This window comes from Pieris rapae, chromosome 3 (genome assembly GCF_905147795.1).
Source record: "Pieris rapae chromosome 3, ilPieRapa1.1, whole genome shotgun sequence".
NCBI classification, from domain to species: Eukaryota; Metazoa; Arthropoda; class Insecta; order Lepidoptera; family Pieridae; genus Pieris; species Pieris rapae.
In genome coordinates, this window is record NC_059511.1 from 2,233,027 (window position 1) to 2,258,157 (window position 25,131).

Sequence of the window (25,131 nt, forward strand, 5' to 3'; positions counted from 1 at the left end):
CTAAGGACGTAAAGCTAATATTATGCTCTAATAACACGGGTATGTTGCGTATAAATTAAATGTCCATTGGGTGAGATATTATTTTAAGATTTGTATTATAGCGAAATTAATATTGAACCTTAAAAAATGTTTAAAGTTTTGATTCAACAAGTATTATGTTCGTATTGAGCTGTGTTGGCCTAGTGGCTTTCGCGTGCGATTCTCATCATTGAGGTCGTAGGACCATTTCCCGGTTTCGAACGGCGGAGGAAATCATCATAAGGACAGGAAGGAGGGCGGCGTGTGTCAGGCACTGGAGGCTGATCACCTATTTTCCTATAAGTCAAATCAGATCATGAAACGGATACAAAAATCTGAGGTGCAGACCTAAAATAGTTGTAGTGTCACTGATTTATTTTATAAGACCGGCAACGGACTTGCAAAAAAAAGTGAGGTCGCACTTCGTCCGTTGTTGCCCGTTTATGCCTTTTTTTTATAAAAATTCTACCGTTTCTGAAATGTTATCTAAATTACATTTATGATTAGTTCTTGTGTTAGGTTTTCAATAAAAAAAATCTATAAATTTTTACCATAAAATTTAACCATAAATTGATAAGTATTACGGTATTTTAAAGTCTCAAATAATTTTCTGCAAAGTACTCGCGGGCCCTCTGGCATTCCGTCTAGAAAGAGTGTCCATGGGGTGGTATCAATTAACATCAGATGAGCCTCCCATGTTCTATAAATCCAAGTTGTCATATGTCGTTGTATACAGAGTATCGCGAGAATGATAATGACACAATGTTTATTGGCCTAATTGTACTAATAACTTACTATGTTCATGGAATATAGCAGTAACTTCATAAAAAAATAAACAGTATACGGTAAGTATACAGTAAAAATAAACAGTATACTTACTGTATACTGTTTATTTGCAATATCGATTTTCATTCGATACGTTTGCATCTCTTCATATCTCTCAATTGGTAGAAGTGTTTTCGTCTCGATGTGAGTGTTTCTGTACCTTTGTATATCTGTTTCCACGTCGAATGCTGTTCAATTGCACGTAGTGAACACTTGTACGAATGGGCGCGGTACGCCTCAATTTGATGTATTTGTCGGTTGATGTATGAAGGTGTGGAGCCGTTTCTTTGAACCACTGGCTGGAAGTGTATGGACGGATAATTTTGTAATGCGCTCGGATTACTCGAGCAGAAATATTACAATTGTGAATGTAACTGTATTTTAACGTGAAATGTAATTTCGTTTTTTTTTTAATTTTAGGTACAGAAACAAAAAACAGATTGATTAGATACATATAGTTATTATTGAGCAATTTAAGTAAAATAGTTTTTGAAAATTTAACTAGGTGGCAACACTAGATATGAAGATGATTGTAACTAAGTGTTCTTGCTGTCATTCATCTTCTTACCAAATAAAAGTTATATTTGTGCTAATTACTATCGTTTCTTTGATAAACGACCCATAATCCTTCAGGTTATGGGCCCAGTAGATTCTGCAATTGAAAGTTTTAAGAAAAATAGCAAAGAAAAAGTTACAATCGTATTGTGAAGAAATTGACAAAATAACCTCAAAATGGATTCAATGCGGTCAATAAACTTAGAAAAATTTGATGGAAATAACTTTAGGCAATGGAAATTCCAGATAAAGTGTGCCCTAAAAGCAAAAGGGATTGATATTTCAGTGCCTAAACCGGCTGGAAATAATGTTGAATGGACAAAGAATGATGGCATGGCCATGTTTATTATAACATCTTCGATGGACTTTAAACAAATAACTTTAATAGAAAATTGTGAAACTGCTAAGGAAATAATGACAAAACTTGAATCAATATACGAACAGAAGAGTGAATTATGTAAAATGTTGATCCATGAAAAGTTTTATCAGTATAAAATGTCTACAAATGACAGTGTAGCTCAACACATTTCTAAAGTGGAATCATTGGCCAAGCAGTTAAAAGAAAGTGGCGAAAGTATTAGTGAAATGGCTGTGATAACAAAAATACTTGGAACACTGCCTCATAAGTATAGATCACTCCGTCAAGCGTGGATGTCTTTGGATCCAGAGCAACAGACTCTTGTCAATCTCACTGCTCGTTTGTTAGATGAAGAAGCTAGTTTACAGTGTGAAGAAGAACAAGAAACCGCTCTTCTTGTGGCTAAGAAAGGATGTAAAAATAGCCCAAAACAAAGTGAGCTGAATAGAAATGCTAGTAATTCAAATCAAAATAAAAACAGTAAACACAGATTTGAATGTTATAATTGTGGGAAACGAGGACATTTTTCTCGAGAATGTCGTGCTCCAAAGAAATCCAAGTATAGAAAACCTCAACAGGAAGGTGCAGACTTGTTAGCGTTTAATGTAGAAACCAAATTCCATGAAGCTGAAGACAATGTGTGGATTTTAGACAGTGGTGCCTCTGCACATATGACCTATAGAAAGGAGTTCTTTGTAGAACTATTGGAATGTAACCAGAAATCATTGACATTAGGAAACAAACAATCAGTGGAAGTGGCTGGCATTGGCAAGGTGTTAATAAAGAGATGTGTCAATGGACAGTGGGAGAACAGTGAACTACATGATGTATTGTATGTTCCGAATTTGCGACGAAATCTGTTCTCAGAAGGTGTGATAATGCGTAAATCATATATCATTATCAAGAAAGACTCTGGTGCATTCATTTACAAAGGAAATGACTTGGTAATGTGTGCAACAATAACAGAAAATAATTTATACGAATTGAAAATTAAAGCTGTGGTCTCAGATACATGTAACTTAGTTCAAAGTGATCAAAATAACATTAAAATGTGGCATGAAAGACTGGGACATGTTAACCTAAAACAAATCAAGAGTATGAGTGCTGATAATGTGGTAGAAGGCTTGAAACTGAATAACAGTGATAAAACTGATTTTGTTTGTGAAGCATGTGCATATGGAAAGCAGTGCAGATTTCCATTTCACAAATCTATACGAGGAGAACTACAGCCAGGTGACCTTGTATATAGTGATGTCTGTGGACCTATGAGTCATACATCTATCCAAGGTATGAGATACTTTATATTATTTAAGGATGCTGCTACAAGTTACAGGCATGTATATTTTGTCAAACATAAAAGTGATGTGATGGACATATTCATGAAATACAATGCTTTGATCAAAAATAAGTACATGCATAGTGTCAGAATATTGCATACTGATAATGGAAGAGAGTATGTGAATAAAACCTTCAATGACTATCTCAGCAAAGAAGGTATAATTCATGAGTGTACTGCGCCATATACACCAGAACAAAATGGGCGTGCTGAAAGAGAGAACCGTACCATTGTGGAGAGTGCACGTTCAATGTTGTACGCAAGGGATGTGTCACTGGAATTATGGGCTGAGGCTGTGAATTGTGCAGTATATTTATTAAACCGGACTTCCTCCAGCCAAACTCCTAAGAAAACACCATTTGAATTATGGAACGGCATCAAACCTCATATAGGCCATGTGAAGGTGTTTGGAAGTATTGGATATATCCATATTCCTAATCAGCTAAGAACTAAACTTGACAAAAAGAGTGAGAAAATGATACTAATTGGGTATGATAATAACAATTACAGGATGTTCAATCCAGAAACCAAAAAGGTTAAAATATCAAGAAATGTAATTTTTGAAGAACATAATGTTCCAGAGATAAGGAAGAATATTACACAAATATACATTGACAATGAAGTGAAGACATTAGGACAACAAAATCAAATGCAAGAAACAAATGTAGAGGATACTCTTGTGGAAACTTCATCATCAGAGAATGAAGATACCATGTTGAGTTGTAATAGTAATGACCCTACATATGAACCTTCTCAAGAATTAGATGATGATTTAATTCAAAGCAACATAAATTTGAGACCAAGGATTAATAGACGTTTTGAAGCAAACCTAATTGAACTGTCACTGCCACAAACGTATGCTGAAGCAATGAAAAGTCCACAAAGAAACGACTGGTTGAAAGCTATTGATGAAGAATTGCTTGCACATGAAGAGAATAATACTTGGACTCCAGTAGAGAGGTCTGGTCAACGTACGCTTACTACAAAGTGGGTTTTTGCTATAAAAAAGGATGAAAATGATCAGGTAAAACGGTTTAAAGCTTGTTTATGTGCACGCGGATTTAATCAAATAAAAGATATTGACTATCAAGAAATATTCTCTCCAACAACGAGATATGACTCTATAAGAATTATCCTTTCTATTGCAGCTAAATATAATTTAGAAATTCAACAGTTTGATGTAAAGACTGCTTTTTTGAACGGGTATTTGGAAGAGAATATTTTTATAGAAGTACCAGAAGGAATTTCATTTAAAAATGATTGTATCCTAAAACTTAATAAATCACTGTATGGACTTAAACAGGCGTCTCGTTGTTGGAATAGAAGATTCACTGAGTTTTTAATAAAATATGGTTTTGTGCAATCTCAGGCTGACAGTTGTGTTTATGTAGGTATTTTCAATGGGGTGAAAGTATTCATAATAATTTATGTTGATGATGCACTTGTAGTCTCTTCCAGTTCCTCAATGATTAAAAGAGTTATAGAATATTTGAAACAAACATTTAAAATAAAAGAATTAAAATTGAAATATTTTGTGGGAATGGAAATAGAGAGAGTAAATAATTGTATCTGTATTTATCAAAGAGATTACATTGAAAAATTAATAGAGAAGTTTTGTATGAGTGATTCAAATTCTGCCAGTACCCCTGCAGATGTAAATGTTGTTATTTCAAAGAAAATGGATGAAAATATTATTAATTTTCCATACAGAGAAGCTATAGGGTCCTTGTTATTTTTGAGCTCTGTTTCAAGGCCTGACATTTCTTTTGCTGTAAATGTTTTGAGTAGATATGTAAACGATCCAAGTCAACAACATGTAAATGCCATTAAACGTGTTATTAGATACCTAATAAATACTAAAGATTTATGTATATGTTATGGAGAAAGTAGTGATCTCACTGGCTATTCGGATTCAGATTTTGCAGGTGATGTAGATACGCGTAAGTCTACTACAGGTTATATTTTTAATATGAATGGGGGACCTATAACATGGTGTAGCCAGAAACAGAAGACTACTGCTCTCTCCACAACTGAAGCAGAATTTGTAGCTGCTTGTGAAGCTGCAAAAGAGATATTATGGTTACAGCAATTATTATTAGATTTAGGTGAAAATATTATATCTGTTCCATTGTATGTTGATAATCAGAGTGCAATTAAGTTAATTAGCAATCCTGTTTATCATAAGAAAACCAAACACATAGATGTGAAATTTAATTTTATAAGGGAAAAGGTTGAGTTGGGTGTAATAAAACTAAATTATATTCCTAGTAACAGTCAATTAGCAGATATGTTAACTAAAGCGTTACCAACTCAAGCTTTTATCTATTTAAGAGATCACATTTTGTTTTTCTTTTCACAACTATAATTTCAGTAGGAGTTTATTTTTTTTATTTGTACCTAGTTTAAATTTTAGTGGGAGTATTGAGCAATTTAAGTAAAATAGTTTTTGAAAATTTAACTAGGTGGCAACACTAGATATGAAGATGATTGTAACTAAGTGTTCTTGCTGTCATTCATCTTCTTACCAAATAAAAGTTATATTTGTGCTAATTACTATCGTTTCTTTGATAAACGACCCATAATCCTTCAGTTATTATAAACTAAACAACATTTGAAAATCTGAAACCAAATTACATCACAGCATTTTACAATAATTATAACCATACAAAATACACATATGAAACTAAGTGACAATATATATATATATATTTATATATTAATTAATTAAAATAAGTTATTTAGGTTGCAAGTTTTCACCGTTATTTAAATTTTTAAATTTAATAATTACTGTGGCATTCCTTCGTATTGAGTAATGAGGCAAATACCTTCTTTCGTTTTTAATTCATCGTATCAAGGATTCTATTGTTTTTTTGCTAAGTTTTAAACACTTAATAATACATATAATTCATATTATGTTAAAGAACTGTTAATTTAATCAATTTAAAATTCAACTTGTACAACGGATTTCTGTCAGACTTTTTGTGATTCAGTCATAAATATTCCTTATATATTCCGCCTAAATTTCACAGGAAGTTAACAGGACGCTAAAATGTAGGATATTGAATTAGTGGCAGATTTTGCATTTTTCCCGAGCGACAGACAAAAAGGCGCGCCGGCGGACGTTGAATCAATTACGCTACGGTAATTCGATCCGTGGGCAAATGTTGATTCGACCGCGAGGCATGGCCGCGGGGGATGGCTGCCCGTACGTACGTCACACTGATCCACTTCTAACGGTTTATTGAACTCTCACCTTAATTAAACTGCAATACTCGTGTGTCGTAATTTTTGTCGCGTGCTTTTCGGTTTACGACTCGCCGAATTGTTAATATTGTGGTCGATATTAGGAGGATATCGTGATCCAATTTTGCTAATCGTGTGGGCTGACGGCACTTATTTTGTCACTGCAATGTAATATGTGTTACTATAATTTATAACGTTTCTTAATATTAATTGCAATGCCAATTTTAAAATGTATTTTATGATGTTGTGTTCTGAATTAAAAGTATAGTCAAAGTCAAAATTCATTTATTCATATAGGTAACATAATGTACACTTATGAACGTCAAAAAAAAAAGAAATATTAAATGAATCTAATTTTACATTTATTGCAAGTTCTCAAATCAAGGCCACTCTTTTTAATCGCCAATTTTTTTTACACCATGTTTGTAAGGAGCTGCATCCATTACACCATGTTCTATATGACATCTTTAGTAATAAAGAATAATAAATTAAGTATAGTAATCCTAACTAAAATAATCGAACTAGTTTTTATATGTGTAAGAAATAGGCTTACTTAATACTAATTATTTTTGATTTATATATTTTACCGCTGTTGAAATCTGAGTTACAAAAGCACATTTTCGCAGTATGATAAAGCGGATTATCAAATTAACCTCTTCAGCGGCTCACGATTGGCTTAGAGCTTGTTTCAACGCCAAGGGTCGATAAGAAGCTACTCAATTAATAACGGAACTCAATTCTTAATACCTAAATGTGTAGCATTAATGTTGTTGCCATAATATCGATAAAGATAAAGATATATATGTAGATAGCATTACACCACAACTCTGTCTTATTTTGGTTGTAATATTAAAGTTTAAAAAAAAATATAGAGTACACTGATTGCAAAGTTTTCAAAATATGTTTTACGTAAGTGTACGTCATAAAACAACACTCATACTTTATAAAATATTTCATAAATGCAAAAAAAAAACAGTGTATAAGATATACAGGGGTACATTTAATTTTGAATAGACATGATCGTGGGGTTATAATCTTTATAAGGTTTGGTTTAAAAGACATTGGACAATCTTTGATATAAATCATTAATAAACTGTTAATGGGCGTTCGATGAAGTAAAGGGTTCCGAAATTGTTGCTTTGTTCAAGTACGGATCAATAGGACACTCTTGTATGGTTGAAATAATTTGGCTTCCATTTTAATCAAATTTACTCCCATTTCCTTGTCAAGTTATTATATATTTAGTACGTGAATAATAATGTTGCAGTATTTAAATAGAATGCCTAGAAATTTTAAACGATATTATGAAAAACAATATTCGACAGAGTGGGTAATTGTTAAATATTATTCAAATTTTTGTGGTCGTAGTAGTCTAGTGGTGTAATTTTAACCGTCACACAATGCGTTCTTTTTACGGCTTTATTTTTCTGTGTGTTTCTGTTGATGATCGTAAGAAATCGGCGTGTCTGATATTCAAAAGGACATAATGTATCAAACACAAAAGTATGACCACAACTCTTTAAAAGAAAATGATCCCGCAGAGGAAATCCAAAATAAGGTTGTAGATCATTATTATTATTCCATAACTGTCTATAGAGCGCTTTGAATAGTGACTGCCGACAAAATAGCCTGTCCCCACATCCAAATCTGCAGACGAGACACAATAGGCTTTATTAACATGCATATGTCGAGACTCCATCCGATACAAATTTGAGATGAGATGACGTCCTTGTAGCAGAGCTTTCTGAACGGTATTAGCCTCTTGCAGCGTATAATAGAGCCTTAAGATAATCAAGACTCTCTGGAACGTGTGTTACATGTAATATTGTTTTTTTTAATTCATGTTTTGACAAGGTATATACAATGGTACAAATACCATCGGAAATCGCACTCAAAAACTATGGGTTTCGAATAATAGGATTAAATAAAAATTTAGATTATTTGTAAAGTTGATTTTCAGTTTTCGAAGTCGTTTAACAAATTATTGTTTCAATATTACCAGTTTTTGTTTTTCTTTTTAAATTTTAATACGGATGCCAACATGTTTGTTGATAACTTATTAAAATGTTAATTTACAAAAAATGTGCATAAAACAACGATTCTAAAATCAATTATAGATAGGTAGGCATATTATAAAACAATTTACTTAATGATAATTGAAGACTAATTTATTAGCTTTTTCAATGTAGTGTTTAGGTCACGCCAAAGCTCAATTTTATGGGACACCAAGTCATTGAATCACTCCCCCAGGATCCAGATCATTAAGTGGGTAAATGGATAATGAAAACGGAATGAGTACTAAATATCAAGCGAAATTCCGCCAGTCACCTAGCCGTCGTTAAATGATGTTATCGATGTAATTAAGTTGCAAACTAAAGGTTCGCCTACATATATTTATTATCATTTTTGTGAGTGTTATTTCCATATTGCTAAAGCTTTCGTCAAAAGTCCTCACTAGTCTTGTTCAATGATTTATAAAGTCGGTGTTATAAATATCTGGTAATACCAACTATGTGACACTTGAAATATGTATATATAAATACGGACAGATCTTTAAATAGATTTGGTATACTAAAAGATATAAATTTACGCTTACTATGAGTTAATTTGTTGGTTTTGTATGTCATCGTACAGTCGGTTAATTCAGCGTTAAGGCCAAATTCATTTTCATTCATTCCTGCTGATAGAGGACGAATCATTGTGTTTAATTTATTTTAATATTTTGAATTAACTGTTAATTACTTGAGGAGTTATGTGGAACATGGTGTAATATTTACAGCTCCTTACAAACATTGTGTAAAACAAAAAACTTGGCGAATAAAAAGAGTGGCGCAGAGTTTATTGCCAGTTCTTCTTTTCCGTTTCACGCCCTTGATTTGAGAACTGGCAGAAAAAAGTAAAATAAGATGCATTTATTAAATATCTTTTTTAACGTTCATAAGTATACATTGTACTACCTATATAAATAAATGATTTTAACTTTTGACTTTTTTAATGAAGTTACGCATTATAAAGGTATTACAAAATGGCATACGGAGATATCTTTAAATTATTATATGTACTTAAATATTATCTCAATTAGTTAATTTTTCATCAATTATAAAATTTATGTCACAGACTAGACTAGAGTTTTCTTTACATTACATTTGAAGAAACAAAGCTATAGGTATACGGTATAGCTTTATAAGTTAAAACACAAGTTCCCGAATACTATTGGATCAACACGTGTATAGCTATTTGAGGCTTTTATATTTATGTTAGAAATAACAATGTAAATCTACGCTAAATTGTTGACGGGATGAAACGGAATAATAATCTCACTTTACGACAGAAGCCGAGTGAATCAATAAAAACACTAATAATGCACAGGCGTAATCCGGCTCCTGCAACGCGATTACCGGCACTAACGAGCTCGTAAAGACGGATCCCAGTGCATGGCTTAGCCGAAATGATACGTCACAGGGTGGGTCATTAATACTCAATATTAGGCCTGTTTTACGCCTATTTTTTTCTATATGGACCACATTAAAGCATTGTTAACATAGTCGATGAAATTATTTAAAAATGTATTGATATTTATTTAGATGAAGAATCAGTCAGTGGTAGAAAGGATGCTGAATTTCACAGTGTACGCAATCAATATATGTGTTTGGTGAATCGATATGTTTTGAGCCATTTTTCCGTACCAAAGCACACTGGAGAACTGTTTGGTGCGATATGTATAAAATGTTTAGTCTTTACTATTAATTATGAGCCGGTGTGTATTAAGGTAAAAAATTACCACCTTTTCGTAATACATAAATTATATAAATAGAACGTGCGATTTTTCTATAATATTTCATAACGTCGGAACTAAGTTGATTTAGAATATATAAAATAAAACCTTCCTAAGATAAATTATTCGTTTTAAACAAAACCGGTACAATAATCTCGGAATTTTTCCACTGAAATCCTTAAAATAGTGTTCAGACCATTATTCTCAATTTGCGCCAAGTTGAAGGAAGCGCCGGACGCGGCGGGTGTCTCCCTTGATTAAACCTCGGGATGTAAGAAGTAACAATTTGTGCGTTTCTCTTTCACCTTGCAGTCTTATCACTACAGTTATTCTATATATTTCTCATAGAATACTTCTCTCTAAGTAAGTATAATAAAGTTTGTTTGAAATTGGTATACGTATTAAATAAACAACTCAACAATTAAGGAGTTAAAAGGATTAGAAGGATACTATTATCACTATTTAGCTGAAGAATAAAATCATAGTCCACAGATTTATGTCTCTATTTATTTTTATTGCTTATAGACAAAAAGGCATTCATGTTTTGTATAGGTTAGCCTTCTGTGCTTAAAAGTGGAAATATTTAAGACTAAAATCAATAATCCTATTTAAGATATAGTTAAATATTTTAATATGCTATTTCTAATAGCCAACTTACAACTGTGACAGAACACCTACATAAAAATAGACTGCCCAAAAGTAGGTACTGTTTGAAAGTCATGGCTGTTAACAATTCAGAGTAGCTTGCGACATAATCCGCACTGAGACGAGTAAACAAATTACACCCGGCTCGCCCTGTCCGGGGCCGGTCGACGTGCCGCCGGCCCGCTATTAATTTTAATTCCGTCCCAAGACTAAGATCGCCCCGGATGGGTGAACGGCACGCGCGAAACATCATGGGCGATGCAAAATGATTGAAAACTTTAATAAACACGGCGTTTGATATATAAGTAGCAAGTTTTGTTGCTGTTTTGGGTCCACTTATGCTATTATCGTCATCTTAAAATTAGGAAATAATATCACTATCACTATGATTTATATTTAAAAAGTATGTGAAAATTTGTGAAAATTAACACTACAATAAAAAAATACGTTTATTATGGAACATAAGATATCACTTATTCCACGTCGTTAAATTTAAACCTGTAGGCATCCCTTCTCATCGGCAAAAAAGACAGAGGGTGTAGGCCGAGAGAAAAAGCCGGCGTAAAAAAAAACTCTCGGTACTCTTTTAAAAAGCAAATCATCAAACAATACTTATTTTAAAATAAATATAGCAAATTAATTAGAAGTGCCTGCCCAGCACTAGTCCCAGGCTCTTTTATCAACTAGATAATCGCTAACTATATAGTAAGCCTTTTTAAAATACAAGATGGAATCGAAAATGTATACATCACTAGGTAAGGGTCTCAGTCTAGGAAAAAGCTATAAAGTTAAATTTAAAATGTTAAGACTTTGTGACGTATATTTTTTATGTACATCTATTTTTGTTCCCAAATGACAGCGCATGGTTGAAACATTGAAATAATAGATCTTCATAAGGTAATATTCAAATTCCTCACAGCTAATTAAGCCAATTGTTTTCTAAGCTTTGCTGGCTCATTGACATTTCAGTCGTGTCGGTGAAGCTTAGAATCTATTAATTCACATTCGAAATTCGAAAATCTACTTTGTATTCACGGCGTGCGAATGGCGTGCGTAATTCGAAGTGCGAATTAATTGGGCGAACATAGTTATGAGCGATCCGGTTAAACGTCGTCGGGTCGGATGTCGGCTTCGGATCGTGTTCTAACGTGTTTATTGTATCAGTGTCGGCCCTCATCAAAATGCAAATAAGGCTCCGGCGCCGGCCAGTTGCCGGTTATATTGAGTTATGCCCCTGACACATTCGGATTGTCTGAGAGTTTGCGGATCAACCACTATGAATATGTTCGGCTAGTTTTTATTTAAATTGTGTTTGGAACTGTCCTTTGGTGTCTAATAACAAGTTGCCGAAATTAAAATAGACAGCGATCAAATTGTGATTAAAAAGAAATCCTTTGTCATACAAACTATTTTAATTCATATTTATATCCAAACATTCATTTATCAACAGTCTACCCTACAATAGTTTTTTTTTTATAATGCAGATACAAAAGGTATTATTAAATTCAAGACTTTCTTATTAATGCGAAGACAAGATATGTCAGATTTTCTAAGCTCGTGAAGACCTAATTCGCTTGAATGGAGGGTAGCTGGTAGCTCAGATTTCGGTCGTTACAACGTAATTGCCGGCAGCTAATTAGCGACACTCGACACCAGTGCGGGTAGTCACATGTGACCCGCGATTTATTGCGGTGCAGCGAACTATTGCACGTCTTATTAAGCGAGTGTTTCTTATTAAATTTTTCCATTTAAAGTTTGATACAAACTCATAAATATTTTATTTGTACCCAAGTCATCATATATGTAAATGTCTCTTGTTTCCAAAGGCTAAAAACTGTTTTTGCTGTAGCTGTGCGTACATAATGTAATTTTCATATGTCAAATCAAAATCGAGACATTGAAAGCGTATGTTAAACATTTCTTAAGTACGCTTAAATAAGCCTACCGTCTAAGAAATAAATGCAGAAAGATGTCTTTAAGAGAGTCTTCTTCTTTTCTAACAAGAGTTTCTTTACGTAAAAAAGAGAAAATGTCGTTGGTATATTTGTTTCAGTTCAAACGGCTTACTTAATTAGTGGAAATACATTCAATATACAGAATGTAGGTCAGTTAATATCTTGTTACTCGAATGCAGTCTATTATACGTACGTCAATGCTTTATTAACGACTCTGATGCCGGTATCTAGTGACGGTTTCACACGAGAACTACCATTTATTATGATGCGATACATGACTGCACATTAATATGTAGGTAGTTTTAGTTCTAAATACACTCAAAATCTGTTATATATCTGCATGATGTCATCGAAGGGAGTGCTCATATTTGGTCGTAATAACCGATAGTCGGAACAGCCAATAACGTTGCCAATTCAGCCGGGATCTTTGATTGTGGTTAATATAACCGGTATGTTGTTCTAAACGATGTTGTTGTAAACGGTTTTGACTGTAGTTAAATTTATAAGAAAGTAAATAATGTTAACATCCGGTCAATGGCTAGTGTATTTAATTCACAATACTTATTATGATATTGATAGATCAGTGTGTTGTTTACACATTAACTTGCTAGCATTAAAAAAAACCGAAGCAACTCGAAAAAAATTTTATCATAGTAACGCTACGCCGTAGCACACATGAAGCAGTTTTCTCGTAGCTCATTTTTTTCAAGTGAAATTCATAGAACCAGTGGAATTTTAACACCACCTGGAATAGAAGTACCCTTAAGAAATAGAAAATTTTACTCAATGTTTAATAATGTTAAACATAAACTATTTAATCATATTTATTCCTTTGTTTACAGGAATGGAAGCAATAATGTCCGAGTTCTTCAACGACACAACAACTGCGTTCTACATCATCATTATCGTGTGGATAGCAGACCAGTATGATGCCATATGCTGTCATACAGCCATCGCCAAACGCCACTGGCTTCGGTAAGTAAATCACATAATGTACTGAAAATAACATTGTTTGTAGAACATATGAGACTATAATAGAAGCGCTATTATAATAATGAATACTTGATATTTGTATTCCGCGCGATTTCAGTTATAATTTATTTATTTATTACGGAAACTAAACAGATACATCTGTATACAGTAAAAACAAGTAAATCATAAAATAAATACATTGGACATATCCACAAATAGCTTCACTGAAAAGAAAATATAATACAAAGCAAAACAAAACAAACAAAAGCACACAATTTATATTAGGACTATACTATAAATTAGGACAACGACAAACGTACTAGGAGCTATAATAATAATAATATATATAATAAAGAAGAAGCTTAGGAAAAGGAACAAGGCTTAACACATTAATAGTTTTAACTTTTACTTAAAAAAAGAAGTAGAGGAGTTAGGAAAAGGGTCGATATTAGTGGCAAAATCCAAAAGAAAACACTTCCTGTGAAGAGGCTCCAGTACCCAGTGTTAATATGACTACGTAGCTTCCTATGACAAGGAATAATTTAGGCATCTGTCCGAAAATTTACACAATTTGTTTAGTTACAAAAATTACAAAGAACTCAACAAATTACATAATTACATTCTATAAGTAAAATTCATCTCTTTCTTTTTGCTTGTATGCTGCGTTTAAAAGTCACGCATCAATGTTTGTACACACTTAAGTAAGACAACAGTGCGACCAGTTACTGTTTAAATAATAAATTTACCTAAACCGAATCAGTCAGTGTTCATAATAAAGTACTAAAGTCATCACAGATTAAACAAACTCTTGACTGAAAGAGACCGAAGACGACTTTAGTTAAAATTATTTCTTTATCCAGACCGGAGATAAATATTATTTATATATAATATATTTTTGCGTATAATATATATTTGTGTTTTAAAATAAGCTCAACTTTATAATAATAAAAAAAACTCGTTGTCGATTTTAACATTTATTTAAAAAAAATGATATTGGTTTTTTAAAGGTAAAGTTTGTAACTGACATATACTGCCATTTTATTGAGAGTTGCTCATGTGTGACTCGTTATTAATTAGTGTATTGGTATGGCATCATTAATGTCGCTACCTGTTCACTGAATTAAATCGCACCGTTTGTTCAGATATGCAACAGTGGATATGGTATGCATATCATATTGATATATATGATATGATATATTGAACATTTTAGAGTCAGCTCTTTACCAGTCCTAAGTATATAATGTCACGTCACCACGTTTCCCGAGATTTTATTATCTTTATTGTGTATATATATATATATATATATATATATATTCTTCAATAGAAATTATATAAAAATAAATTTAATATAAAATCAATCCATCAAAAATATTTTTTTGCAAACACTATCTAATAATATATTTTTTGTCTAATATGTATTTAAAAATTTGCAATAGACATAGTTTTCTTAAAGCAAAAAGAAGTTTCGAGAAATTGCAGTATGCGACATATCAAGCCATTTTAAGGCTAATTTCATAGCTAAAACGTTAATAGATCCAAGTACATCCGGGTCATAAGATATTTCTCCTCATTAATGGAGAATGTATGCGACATCAATAAACTTTTAATGTATTGTAATTGTCATATCACAAAACATTGTGTTGTACCTGCAGTAAAAGCCTTTCACTCATACGGAATCGCTATTTAGCTGGATATTCATGAAATTCGTTTTGTTGTACTATGCCTCATTGGAATTAACGTCATGCTGGCATTGTGCATTGATTACAAAGCTTTGACATTTGTGCACTTTATTTGACTTATATTATCATCATTCCTATATCTATTACTAGTGACCCGGCCCAGCTTCGCACGGGTGCAATGCTGATGAAAAGCAGGTTTTTATTATGTATTGTTATTTCCGACGCTGGAAAGCTCCGATAATATACGCGACATATACCATATAGACATATACCATCACGGACTTTTCTGTAGACCTTTTCAATGTGTACAATAATTAGTACATTATTTTGATAAAACTCGTAGGGTTCAGTCTGCGTTTGCAATGTAAGCGGAAAAAATGTAATTATTTACGACATCACATTAGAAACCTCAAAAATAACAGTACTTCTCCACTATTTAATGGATTATTATACATATAAACCTTCCTCTTGAATTACTCTATCTATTAAAATAAACCGCATCAACGGCGACTTTGTTTTATACCATGTAGTACTATGTATTACTTATTCTGCTATTCGGAGCGGTGAGGAATCCACCAAACTAATATAGGTCCAACCGATCTTGAGTTATAAGTCGTGTAACCAACACGACCGTTTAATATATTTAGATACAGATAAATCTGTCTTAAAACAATTAATAGCTTTTATTCTGGCTGTCCTTGGAAATGTTTAAAGGATATATATATGTCAATCATCTTGCAACTGTAGCCATTCAATTGTAATAACATACCTGTTTCCGATAATGTCCAATTGGTCGGCTACATTTATATTCCTTATAGGTAACATATATGTCACTTAGATTTAACAACTTGTATAAGTTTTTTGTTAACACTTAAATCAAACAAAGAGTTTCATCTCTCCGGCAGTTGCCGAAAATGAACTAACTCATGATTAAACAATTTATAGATCTAAGGCGTCCATCTTCAGACTACAAACAACTGTTTATTTTGCACCTACAAGATTGACGCAGCCCGAATTACACTTATGTTTTATATTTAAAATATATAAAATAAAAATATACAGGTATAATTTCACAAAATGCTCAGATTATATTGGCGGAAATTATTAACTTTTATACCCATTCATTGTTAGCGCTAAGAAACATTATACTCCGATAATGTTCCCTTTTAAACTTACTCAAGCTATTATATTATTTCGAGGATAATAACAGCTATGATTTCATTGTATTGAAAAATGTTTTAATGAAACTGAATTTTTAGACGTAAAAGCGAGGTGTATTCCTTTATAAAAAGTTATACAGCCAGGAATCTTGTTCTGAAAGAAGGCTACTTAAAGGTTGGTAAATTATGCCTCAATCCAAATTATCCCTATATTAAAGTTCATAAAATTACTTTTTATAGCTAAGCGTTAATGTCTTTAGAAAAAACTTTCATATATTATTTTGTAATAATGTTTTATTCATTACAATTGTATATTTATATACATACATTATCCATACAGACAGACAGAGGAAAAATATAAAATTAAACACATGATATTCACAATCTCGCTACTGTGAAATCACTCTGCGAACATATAAATATGTCGGTAGTGTCAAAAACACCATTCAGTAGATGCAACGTCTTTGATACGATATGTGCAACAGATTGGTTCTGGCCCTTGATATCGCAAACAACCTTCGCCGTCGAACATATCCCATTGGTACAAAGAAACCTAGTCTTATATTTCTTCTTACTCATTGCATAAATGGGACTTAACTCTTTTCGTTGAAAGTCCACAAGACAGTCTATCCTCACATGTCACAAGATACCTGTCATCTTCGGTATTAGTTAATTAAATCATAACACAGTATCGGAATACATCTAAAAATTTGGTAGTCAAACTTATTTTCAAACTTTATACCTGTGATAACAGTATAATCTATAATCGAGAGGGTCACGTTCGCAAGTGTCCGATTCGTAATATGTCCCCAAGGATCACGAAACTTAGTACAAATAGTTGGAGGACTTTGTTTTTACGCCTTGTACCGTGTGCCTCTTTAATCAAAAGGCGTCCGGGCACGAAGTAATTTGGCTGGTCGTCCGCGAAAGCAATAAGGAGAGAGCTATTAAAACAAGCGCAAATAAAGCAAATTGAAAACGGCACCGCTTCACCCCTGAAGTTAGTTTAGCCCCCCCCGCCCTCCGTAAAAACAACCCTGTGTTGTCTAGAGACCTTTAGGATGTTGTATTCTTAAAAGACGATTTAAACTGCAATGCATTGATGCCTTTTATGGGAGCAGTGTTAGCGTAATGGTTAAGCGTTCGATTCTTGACTCTCAGGTCCTCCAACTTTTAATTAATGGTTTTATAACGATAAATATTTGGTTGGCACGAATAAAAAAAGTAAACAATATACATACGGTAATTTATCTTATTTATATAGTTCGTGTTTCTTCTGTTTTGCGTTTATATTTACAAAGGAAAGTACTAAAAAAAGTACTCGCGAGCTTGACATCGAAAGGGGCCGAATTATCATTTGATAATAATTGATATGACTCGTAATCTAAAACGTCAAATTCCTTATAAGACAAATTTGCACGCCATTATGTGTGGCAGAATATGCGAACTTTCGATTGTACCATCATTATATTTTTGTACCATATTCCTGTAGTCAATTATTATTATTAAATAGTTAATGTAAGCAATTTACATTATGCTTAGCAGACTTATAAACGTATATAAAAGGTCTTTAATTAAATTTATTTATGAAAGAATTTTATTAGTCTAGAAAAGCACTAGCCAGTGCAGCAAAAATTCAATTCAGGTCGCCTGTATTGTTACAGGATACGGCAATATTAGAAGTAAGTTCTTTGTCAATTTAACTTTGTCATTCTTCTCTTCGTAATAATGTATTATAAGTACACTTTGTACGCTTCTTTGCGTCTACAATTAAATTACTCTGGAAACATTTTTCTGACGAAATAATGCATACATATTTATATACAATACGCTGATATGTCTAAGTATCAATTTAATCTTTTCCTATTAATTTATATGATTTACGTAGGTGACATTTCTTCTTTGGGGAACATCCAACAACACTTCAAACTTTCAAAATATGATAAATTTCCGCCTGATCAGTGAGTTTTCCATTCAATGGTATTTTACAATACTCTTGGTCCCAAAGTTCTGTCACTGGTACATTATTTTTAAATTTCGAACATTGCGGTATATTTTTCGTTATACATATATATAACATATGGTGATGTTCTTGTGTGTAATTCTTGAGAGGCAGGCCTCCCTCCAGTCCTGTGGTCCCACAAAATCGTCGTCAGAATGACGAGAGGCGTCCCGCATAAATCTCAGCGACCGCCAATTAAGGCCCGCCCCGACAGTTTGTCTACAGCGACGGTGATTGCTTTCACCGAGACACGCATTTCCAAACACTCAATCGATAACCCGATACTGATAAGTGATGAATGTTTGCTAGTGTAATTTGGCCAAGCATCAAGCGTTTCGTGTGACAAAAAATGTCAAACAGCGCGGACGGAACAAGATTGTAAATTTATTTTGCTTGAATTTGCTAGCCCGAAAGTAGACTCATAAAAATGTTGAGAAAATATTAATCAATGAAAAGTAAATTACTTGATGATAAAAATGGTAATCAGAAAATCGAGGTCCGTTCTAGAATTACGCGGCACGCCATTTCAAAACTAAATTTACAGTTTACAGCGTATTGCGCGATGCGTGTTCTCTGTGCTGCTGAGGCGTAAAATCTTTGACGTTGACAGAGACCAAACTGAAAGCGTTTGGTATCTAAGTTAATAGACGTATGCTTCAAAGATTTTGGACTGACCGCATGAAACATCGGTTATATTTTCTGGACAGGATGCAGAACAACAAAGAAGTGCTTCTGACAGTTAAGAAAAGGAAATTTGAATATTTCGGACACGTGACACCAAAAAATACGACCTCCTTTAACTAATCATACAAGGCAAATAGGCATGTAGATATAAACCTGGCCGTAGACGCACGTCTTGGTTGAAGAATCTTAGACTGGCAAAAGGATTAAGTCATTATTCAGAAGCGCGGCATCTCAAACAAAAGCCAAGCCACCTTCGAAAGGATGGCACCATAGGAAAATATAATTTTCGGATATTATTCAATTATGTATAATAATCTAAATTTCACACCGTGTCCCCACTAGCCGCTTTCCACTAATATAAACCATCAGTTTTCCTAACTTAAGTTTAACAGTCTTAGTATCTTTTTTAAAAGGCCGGCAACGCACTGGTGAGCCATTGAGAGTGTCCATGAACGGCAGTAACAGTTATCCGGTGAGCCTACTGCCCGTTTGCTCCCTTTTATATAAAAAATATTAATATATCCAAGCATCTTAAAAACAACACCAACATTGGTTATAATGTAATCTAGATTTTATTTTCATAGTGTTTAAAATCTAACATGCAATAATATCCAAAGTTAACACCTAATTAGCCCGTATTAGACACGAGTATAATTTAGAAAGCGCGAGACGGTTGTTAGGAGAGTTCTCGTATGTCATTTTAAGGATGTGCCAAATTGAAGGCTCCACCGGGCGTCATAGTGAGGGGAGACTGATTTATGCTGAGGGGCCTTCGCGCCTCGCCTTCGATTATAGGTTTATTCACTCGGTCGAGGTCAATTTGTTATAAACTGACTTCCTTTCTATATGGATATAAAACACTGTGTGGTTTAGTTGATATGGTTGCGGTGCCTACGTGTATGGGGCAAATCAAACAGTTTATACCTTATATTTTTGTAATTGTTTTAGTTGTCCATTATATTCTTGATTCAATACGTTTTAGCAATAAATGCACCGTCACGGTAGGTATTACAAAATGTTAAACAATATCTATACTAATACTAATAATATTTTAAAGAGGAAAGATATTTGAAAATTCTTTCACCATTTGAATGCAATGTAGCACTAATCACTGATTAATATTGTTAATATTTTAATTGCAAGAAAAAAAAGATAAGGTACCCAACTAATGCTAAAATAATTAATGTTACCGAAGGTGTTAAAATGCCAACAAAATATGTTACATTGCTTGCGCTACGAAAACTATTGATGACAGAACAAAAAAAATTAATCCTAAAGAGCATATATATCTCATATATATATCTCATATATATCTAAAAATAATATCTACAAAACATAAAAAAATGTCCAACCGTGCGAAGCCGGAAAGGGCCGCTAGTATATATTAATACCTAAATTGTATAATCCCATATAAAATATTTAATTTCAATGTCTATTTAAACGAAATTTTGATAAAACTGTAGTATTTAAAAAAAAAATAACCATTATTCGATAGCGGTACATCATTTAACTAAATGACCAACGTAACATAATTAACGCTTTAATATTTTGTTCAAACTTATACAGTCTATTAGACAATGTTCAATGAAAATTGGATATCTTTGGAAGAACACTATTTTCAAAACGCCACCTGAATCACCTTTACACTTGTCAGCTGTAACCTTTGAGGCGTGTCGCGAATGCGGACGGCTGTTGGCAAGCGTTAATTACGCTTGACCGACAATCGTACACCCCTTACTGTCTTTAAGATACAATCTTTCCACTCATCGCCAACTGACAGCATGTTGTCGATTCAGCTGAACGGTTGTCATGTGTCGATTAGTTTCATTTATTTTGAAAATAGTATTTTTTATATTTGCGGAAAAGTTGTTTATTTCCTTTAATAATGGTATGGCGTTATGAGGCAAATACATATTGCCATTATTGTTAGGTTTTTTTTTCTGAAAAAGAAAAAATATCTGCAAAAGTTACTTTTGTTCTTCTTGAAGTCAGTATTTGTGGACTATATGCCAGTTGCCATATTCATTATTACGTATATGTCTAATAAAATATTCAACAAGTTAATACGGGTGTTCGATGCCGATTTGGATATAGATAACTGTCATATACTAATTTTTATATTGTGACTTTTACTATAACACATCATCGATAGAGGAAGAAAGCAAAAGAAAAGCGGTTTTTGCGTATTCAAATTTTTTTATTGAATAATAATACTTGCCAAGCCAAGCTCTCAGTGCTTTAATGAGAATCACAGTTATAATCAGTGACTACTATAATTTTGTTTATGCATCGTAAAGGACGTATGCTATGAACGAATTCAAACTGTCACAAATGAGCATTCGCTGTGGTGACAGGCGAGCCCTCCAGTCTGTCGTCGAGATGCAAATGAGTAAGCTAGGCGCCGAGGGCGGGCGCCGGCGTGACGTTACACCGATTATGCTTTAGTCTTCATTAATTTGTGCGAAACAATTGAACTTGAATGAACAACGGAGCATTAATAGACAAGAAAGGTGCTCTATTAGTTTGTGTATGAAATGACAAAAGACATCTCAGGTTGTCTCTACCGAGGTATGACGTGTGCGTGGGCAAAAGAACCAATAAAATATTGAATTACACAGATGGCAGAAATGTCGAGAATCTATAACGATGTACATACAAACATCATTCAAAGAGTTATTCGTGTTTATTTTAGAGAAGTATATGTAGTTGCGTAAAGTACTGTTTTTATCGGAAATATCAATTGTGTTTATGTATTTTGAATTACGCTGAACGGAGATTGTAAAATTCGTAATTACTTGTCTTCGTTAAACGTATTTTGATACCAAGAATCCCTAAGAAGTAATAGTGTTGTACGAAATTGTTGAACAGAGCAATTACATTAGGTAACGTAATCGGTTGTAATGAAGTTAAGCGTAGCCGACGGATCAGTGCGACTACGCCCTCAATTAAAATCTCATTATGTACGACACTCCATACTGTTGATTATGGATCAAGACAAGCCGCTAACAACTTGATTAAAATTGACTTTGCAAGTTCAGTGGACGAGTTCGAAATATGAACGTTTATAATCGGGCCATGATAATAGAATTTATGATGGCGATATTTTTTATTATTATTATTTAGTATGGTTTATACTTTAAATTATAATAAATGTATTGATGTTTGTATTATAGCTTTATTTATATTATATACCCCCGGAGCTTTTAAACGAGGCAGGTAAAATTCTTATTTTTTAAAGCTAAACAACCCCTTTCTTCAAATCCATTTAAAATCCTTTCGCCTCGAACATCCGATGGATTATTAGCTAATTATTCCTTTAGCGAGAAATGTTTTTGTTTTTTTTTTACAAATTAAATTCACTCCTAATTGGCTGAATTATTAACAACAACCTTGTTTAAGACTGTTTATTTAACAAACAAATGAATTTAAAAAGATAAAATAAATAATATGAAATACAAAAAGAATTTTCTAAAACATAAGATAAGCTTATCATTAAAATGTTCAATAAAGATATTTTATGTTATCATTATTCAAATTAAATAAAAACTCCACTAATGAAACACTACAGTAGTTGGAAAGCTAAATATAGCAGTCGATTGTGTTTTGTTTTATTAGAAGTCGATTATGAAAATGACATGTTAGCGTGCTCTCAGCTGTCTCGATTCGCGACGTCTTGTGGGGCGCGTAATGATAAACAAATGAACAAACATGAGACGCTACGTCGATTCGACGCACCCTTTCGCCGTATATTTAAGTGCTTTAAAGCTTTTATTGGGAGAGATGAAATTGACAGTTTGATTGGACATATAATTGTAAATGTCCTGGTAATAAAAAGGATTTTAAATATAAATTTAAAGGTAATTATACCTTAAGTGAACCTAGTTTATTTAATGAATCAAAAGCTGTTGCAGGGATCACTATTAAAGTTACAGTTTCGAAGCCAAAGCTTACTTTGAGTCATTGCAGTGTTGCAAATGAAAGAAAGGTTACTAATTATTGTTCGTCTAGTTTCTTACGTATTGCAAACATAGATGAATCATTTTATCTTCGAGTTCTCCAGTGTTTGATATAGAAAGATTTCTATTTAATTAAGTCTCGATAAAGCGTACGTATGTTATTTATAATCACTACATACTTGGAAGTCACCGGGTTTTTATTTCATAAAAAACTTAATAATGCCAATTGACGATCACTTGATGGTAAAATTGTAAGACAGCTTCTAGACGCTAAGTAAACCTCGTTGGGGTTGAAGCTTTAAGGTGATCGGTCGAGTGGCGATTGTTTGAGCTGGGCGCGCCCACCACGCCAATGTTTGCGGCCTGTGTTTGACCGTGTTCTTTATGGTCATCACTTCGCTTTACTGCCTATAAATTATTTTTTGTCAGTTCCCTATTTAAAAAAGCACTGCATTATTTTTTTATTATAAAATAAATAAAACTCTGTATTACAAAGACATATAGGTTTTCAACATTTTTCCTACTAAATTTAAAATTATATTTAACTTCATTAAAAGTAATATGCCGTAAATAAAATTACCCCTCCATAATGTGTGGCGTACACGATCCCTATACACGTGGTATTAAATACTTAGAAGGCAAATTGTTTTATGTTTTCATGTTCATCCCCTAAGATCCTCTATGTTTTATTTTATTGATGAAAGTATAATAAATGTTTTGCTTAATTATTTACACAGAAAACAATTCTCTTGTGTTATTCAAATTTTCAAATATGTAGTCTGAAATGTGAAAATAATGTTGTAATGTTATGAAAATTTATATTTATCTTTAGTTATTAACCTAGCGGCATCAATGACATTTATTCTAAACCATTTTATATAACGATATTATTTCAATATAGAATGGAATAGTAACCATTTTAAAAATTCCATATCATAGATCCATGTTTAATCATATTTGTGTTAAATGGTAGAAATTAAAAGTGACAAAAACCAACTTTTGGGCATCAGTTCAGCTAGTGTTTAATATTTTTAATTTCTAAAAGACCTATAAAAAATACGTTTTAGTTTTTTTTATTTTATTTATATTTTAATAATACAAATGATCTTAATACATTTATAATTCATTAATATTTAAAAAACTCTTGAAATTTATAAGGGTATTTGTAGATTGTTCTACGTAATTTTATTAAGATCAGTACGAGCTCGGATTTTCCGTTTCTGATTTTCATATTGAAAAGTTCTTTGAAAATAAAACATGCCTTTCATTAGTTCTTACAAAGGCTCCACGCGTTCCAGTTAACAGTATTTCATTACAAATATTATATTTGAGAAAGAGAGTGTATACTTTGTAAAATATTGTCCTTTATAGATATACATCACAATAAAAATAGCCTTTATTCATATAAATCAATTATGTTTCAATTATAGTTTAAATTATATGGATCCTAAAAAATAACTTTTAGCGTTAGGTAAAATACAATGTAACAATGCAGATGCAATGCATAAGATTGTCAAGGTTTAGTTTCTTCGTAGTTGAACGTAGGCCGGAACGTAGTTGAACGTAGGTGGGTGAATTTTTGACACTGGTTTTAATTCGCTGTATTTTGGTATTAGATAGGTCTTGGATAATTTAAGATTTTTTAGATTAAACGAAAATAAGTAGTCTTCGTGTTAAATATCTGTTTCCATATCCATGTCATCGTCAACGGTTTGGACTGTATATACCAGTGGCGCTACATACTTTTAGGTCTGGGCTTCACATATATATATATTTCAAAATCATTTCTAATAGGCAAGTAGGTAATCAACCTTCTGTATCTGAGACATGAGTCTAAGGCATGAGCGAGTGTTGAAAGTGCATAGGCGGGTATCGAATCTTCGACATCATGGAGAGTTCGTGATTAAACTAAATATTATTCGTTATTTATAGAGTGACTTCATTCGTATTTTGTATTAGCTTGATTGC

General features: G+C 32.8%; 1 protein-coding gene across 1 annotated transcript in view; it reads left to right on the forward strand.

The window, feature by feature from the left end:
* Positions 1 to 25,131, forward strand: part of LOC110991541 (membralin) — a 98,990-nt gene that overhangs the window by 34,958 nt on the left and 38,901 nt on the right. Inside the window, exon 9 of the mRNA XM_022256919.2 lies at positions 13,553 to 13,685. Within this exon, the coding sequence (XP_022112611.1) occupies positions 13,553 to 13,685 (133 nt within the window). The remainder of the gene's footprint in view (positions 1 to 13,552; positions 13,686 to 25,131) is intronic.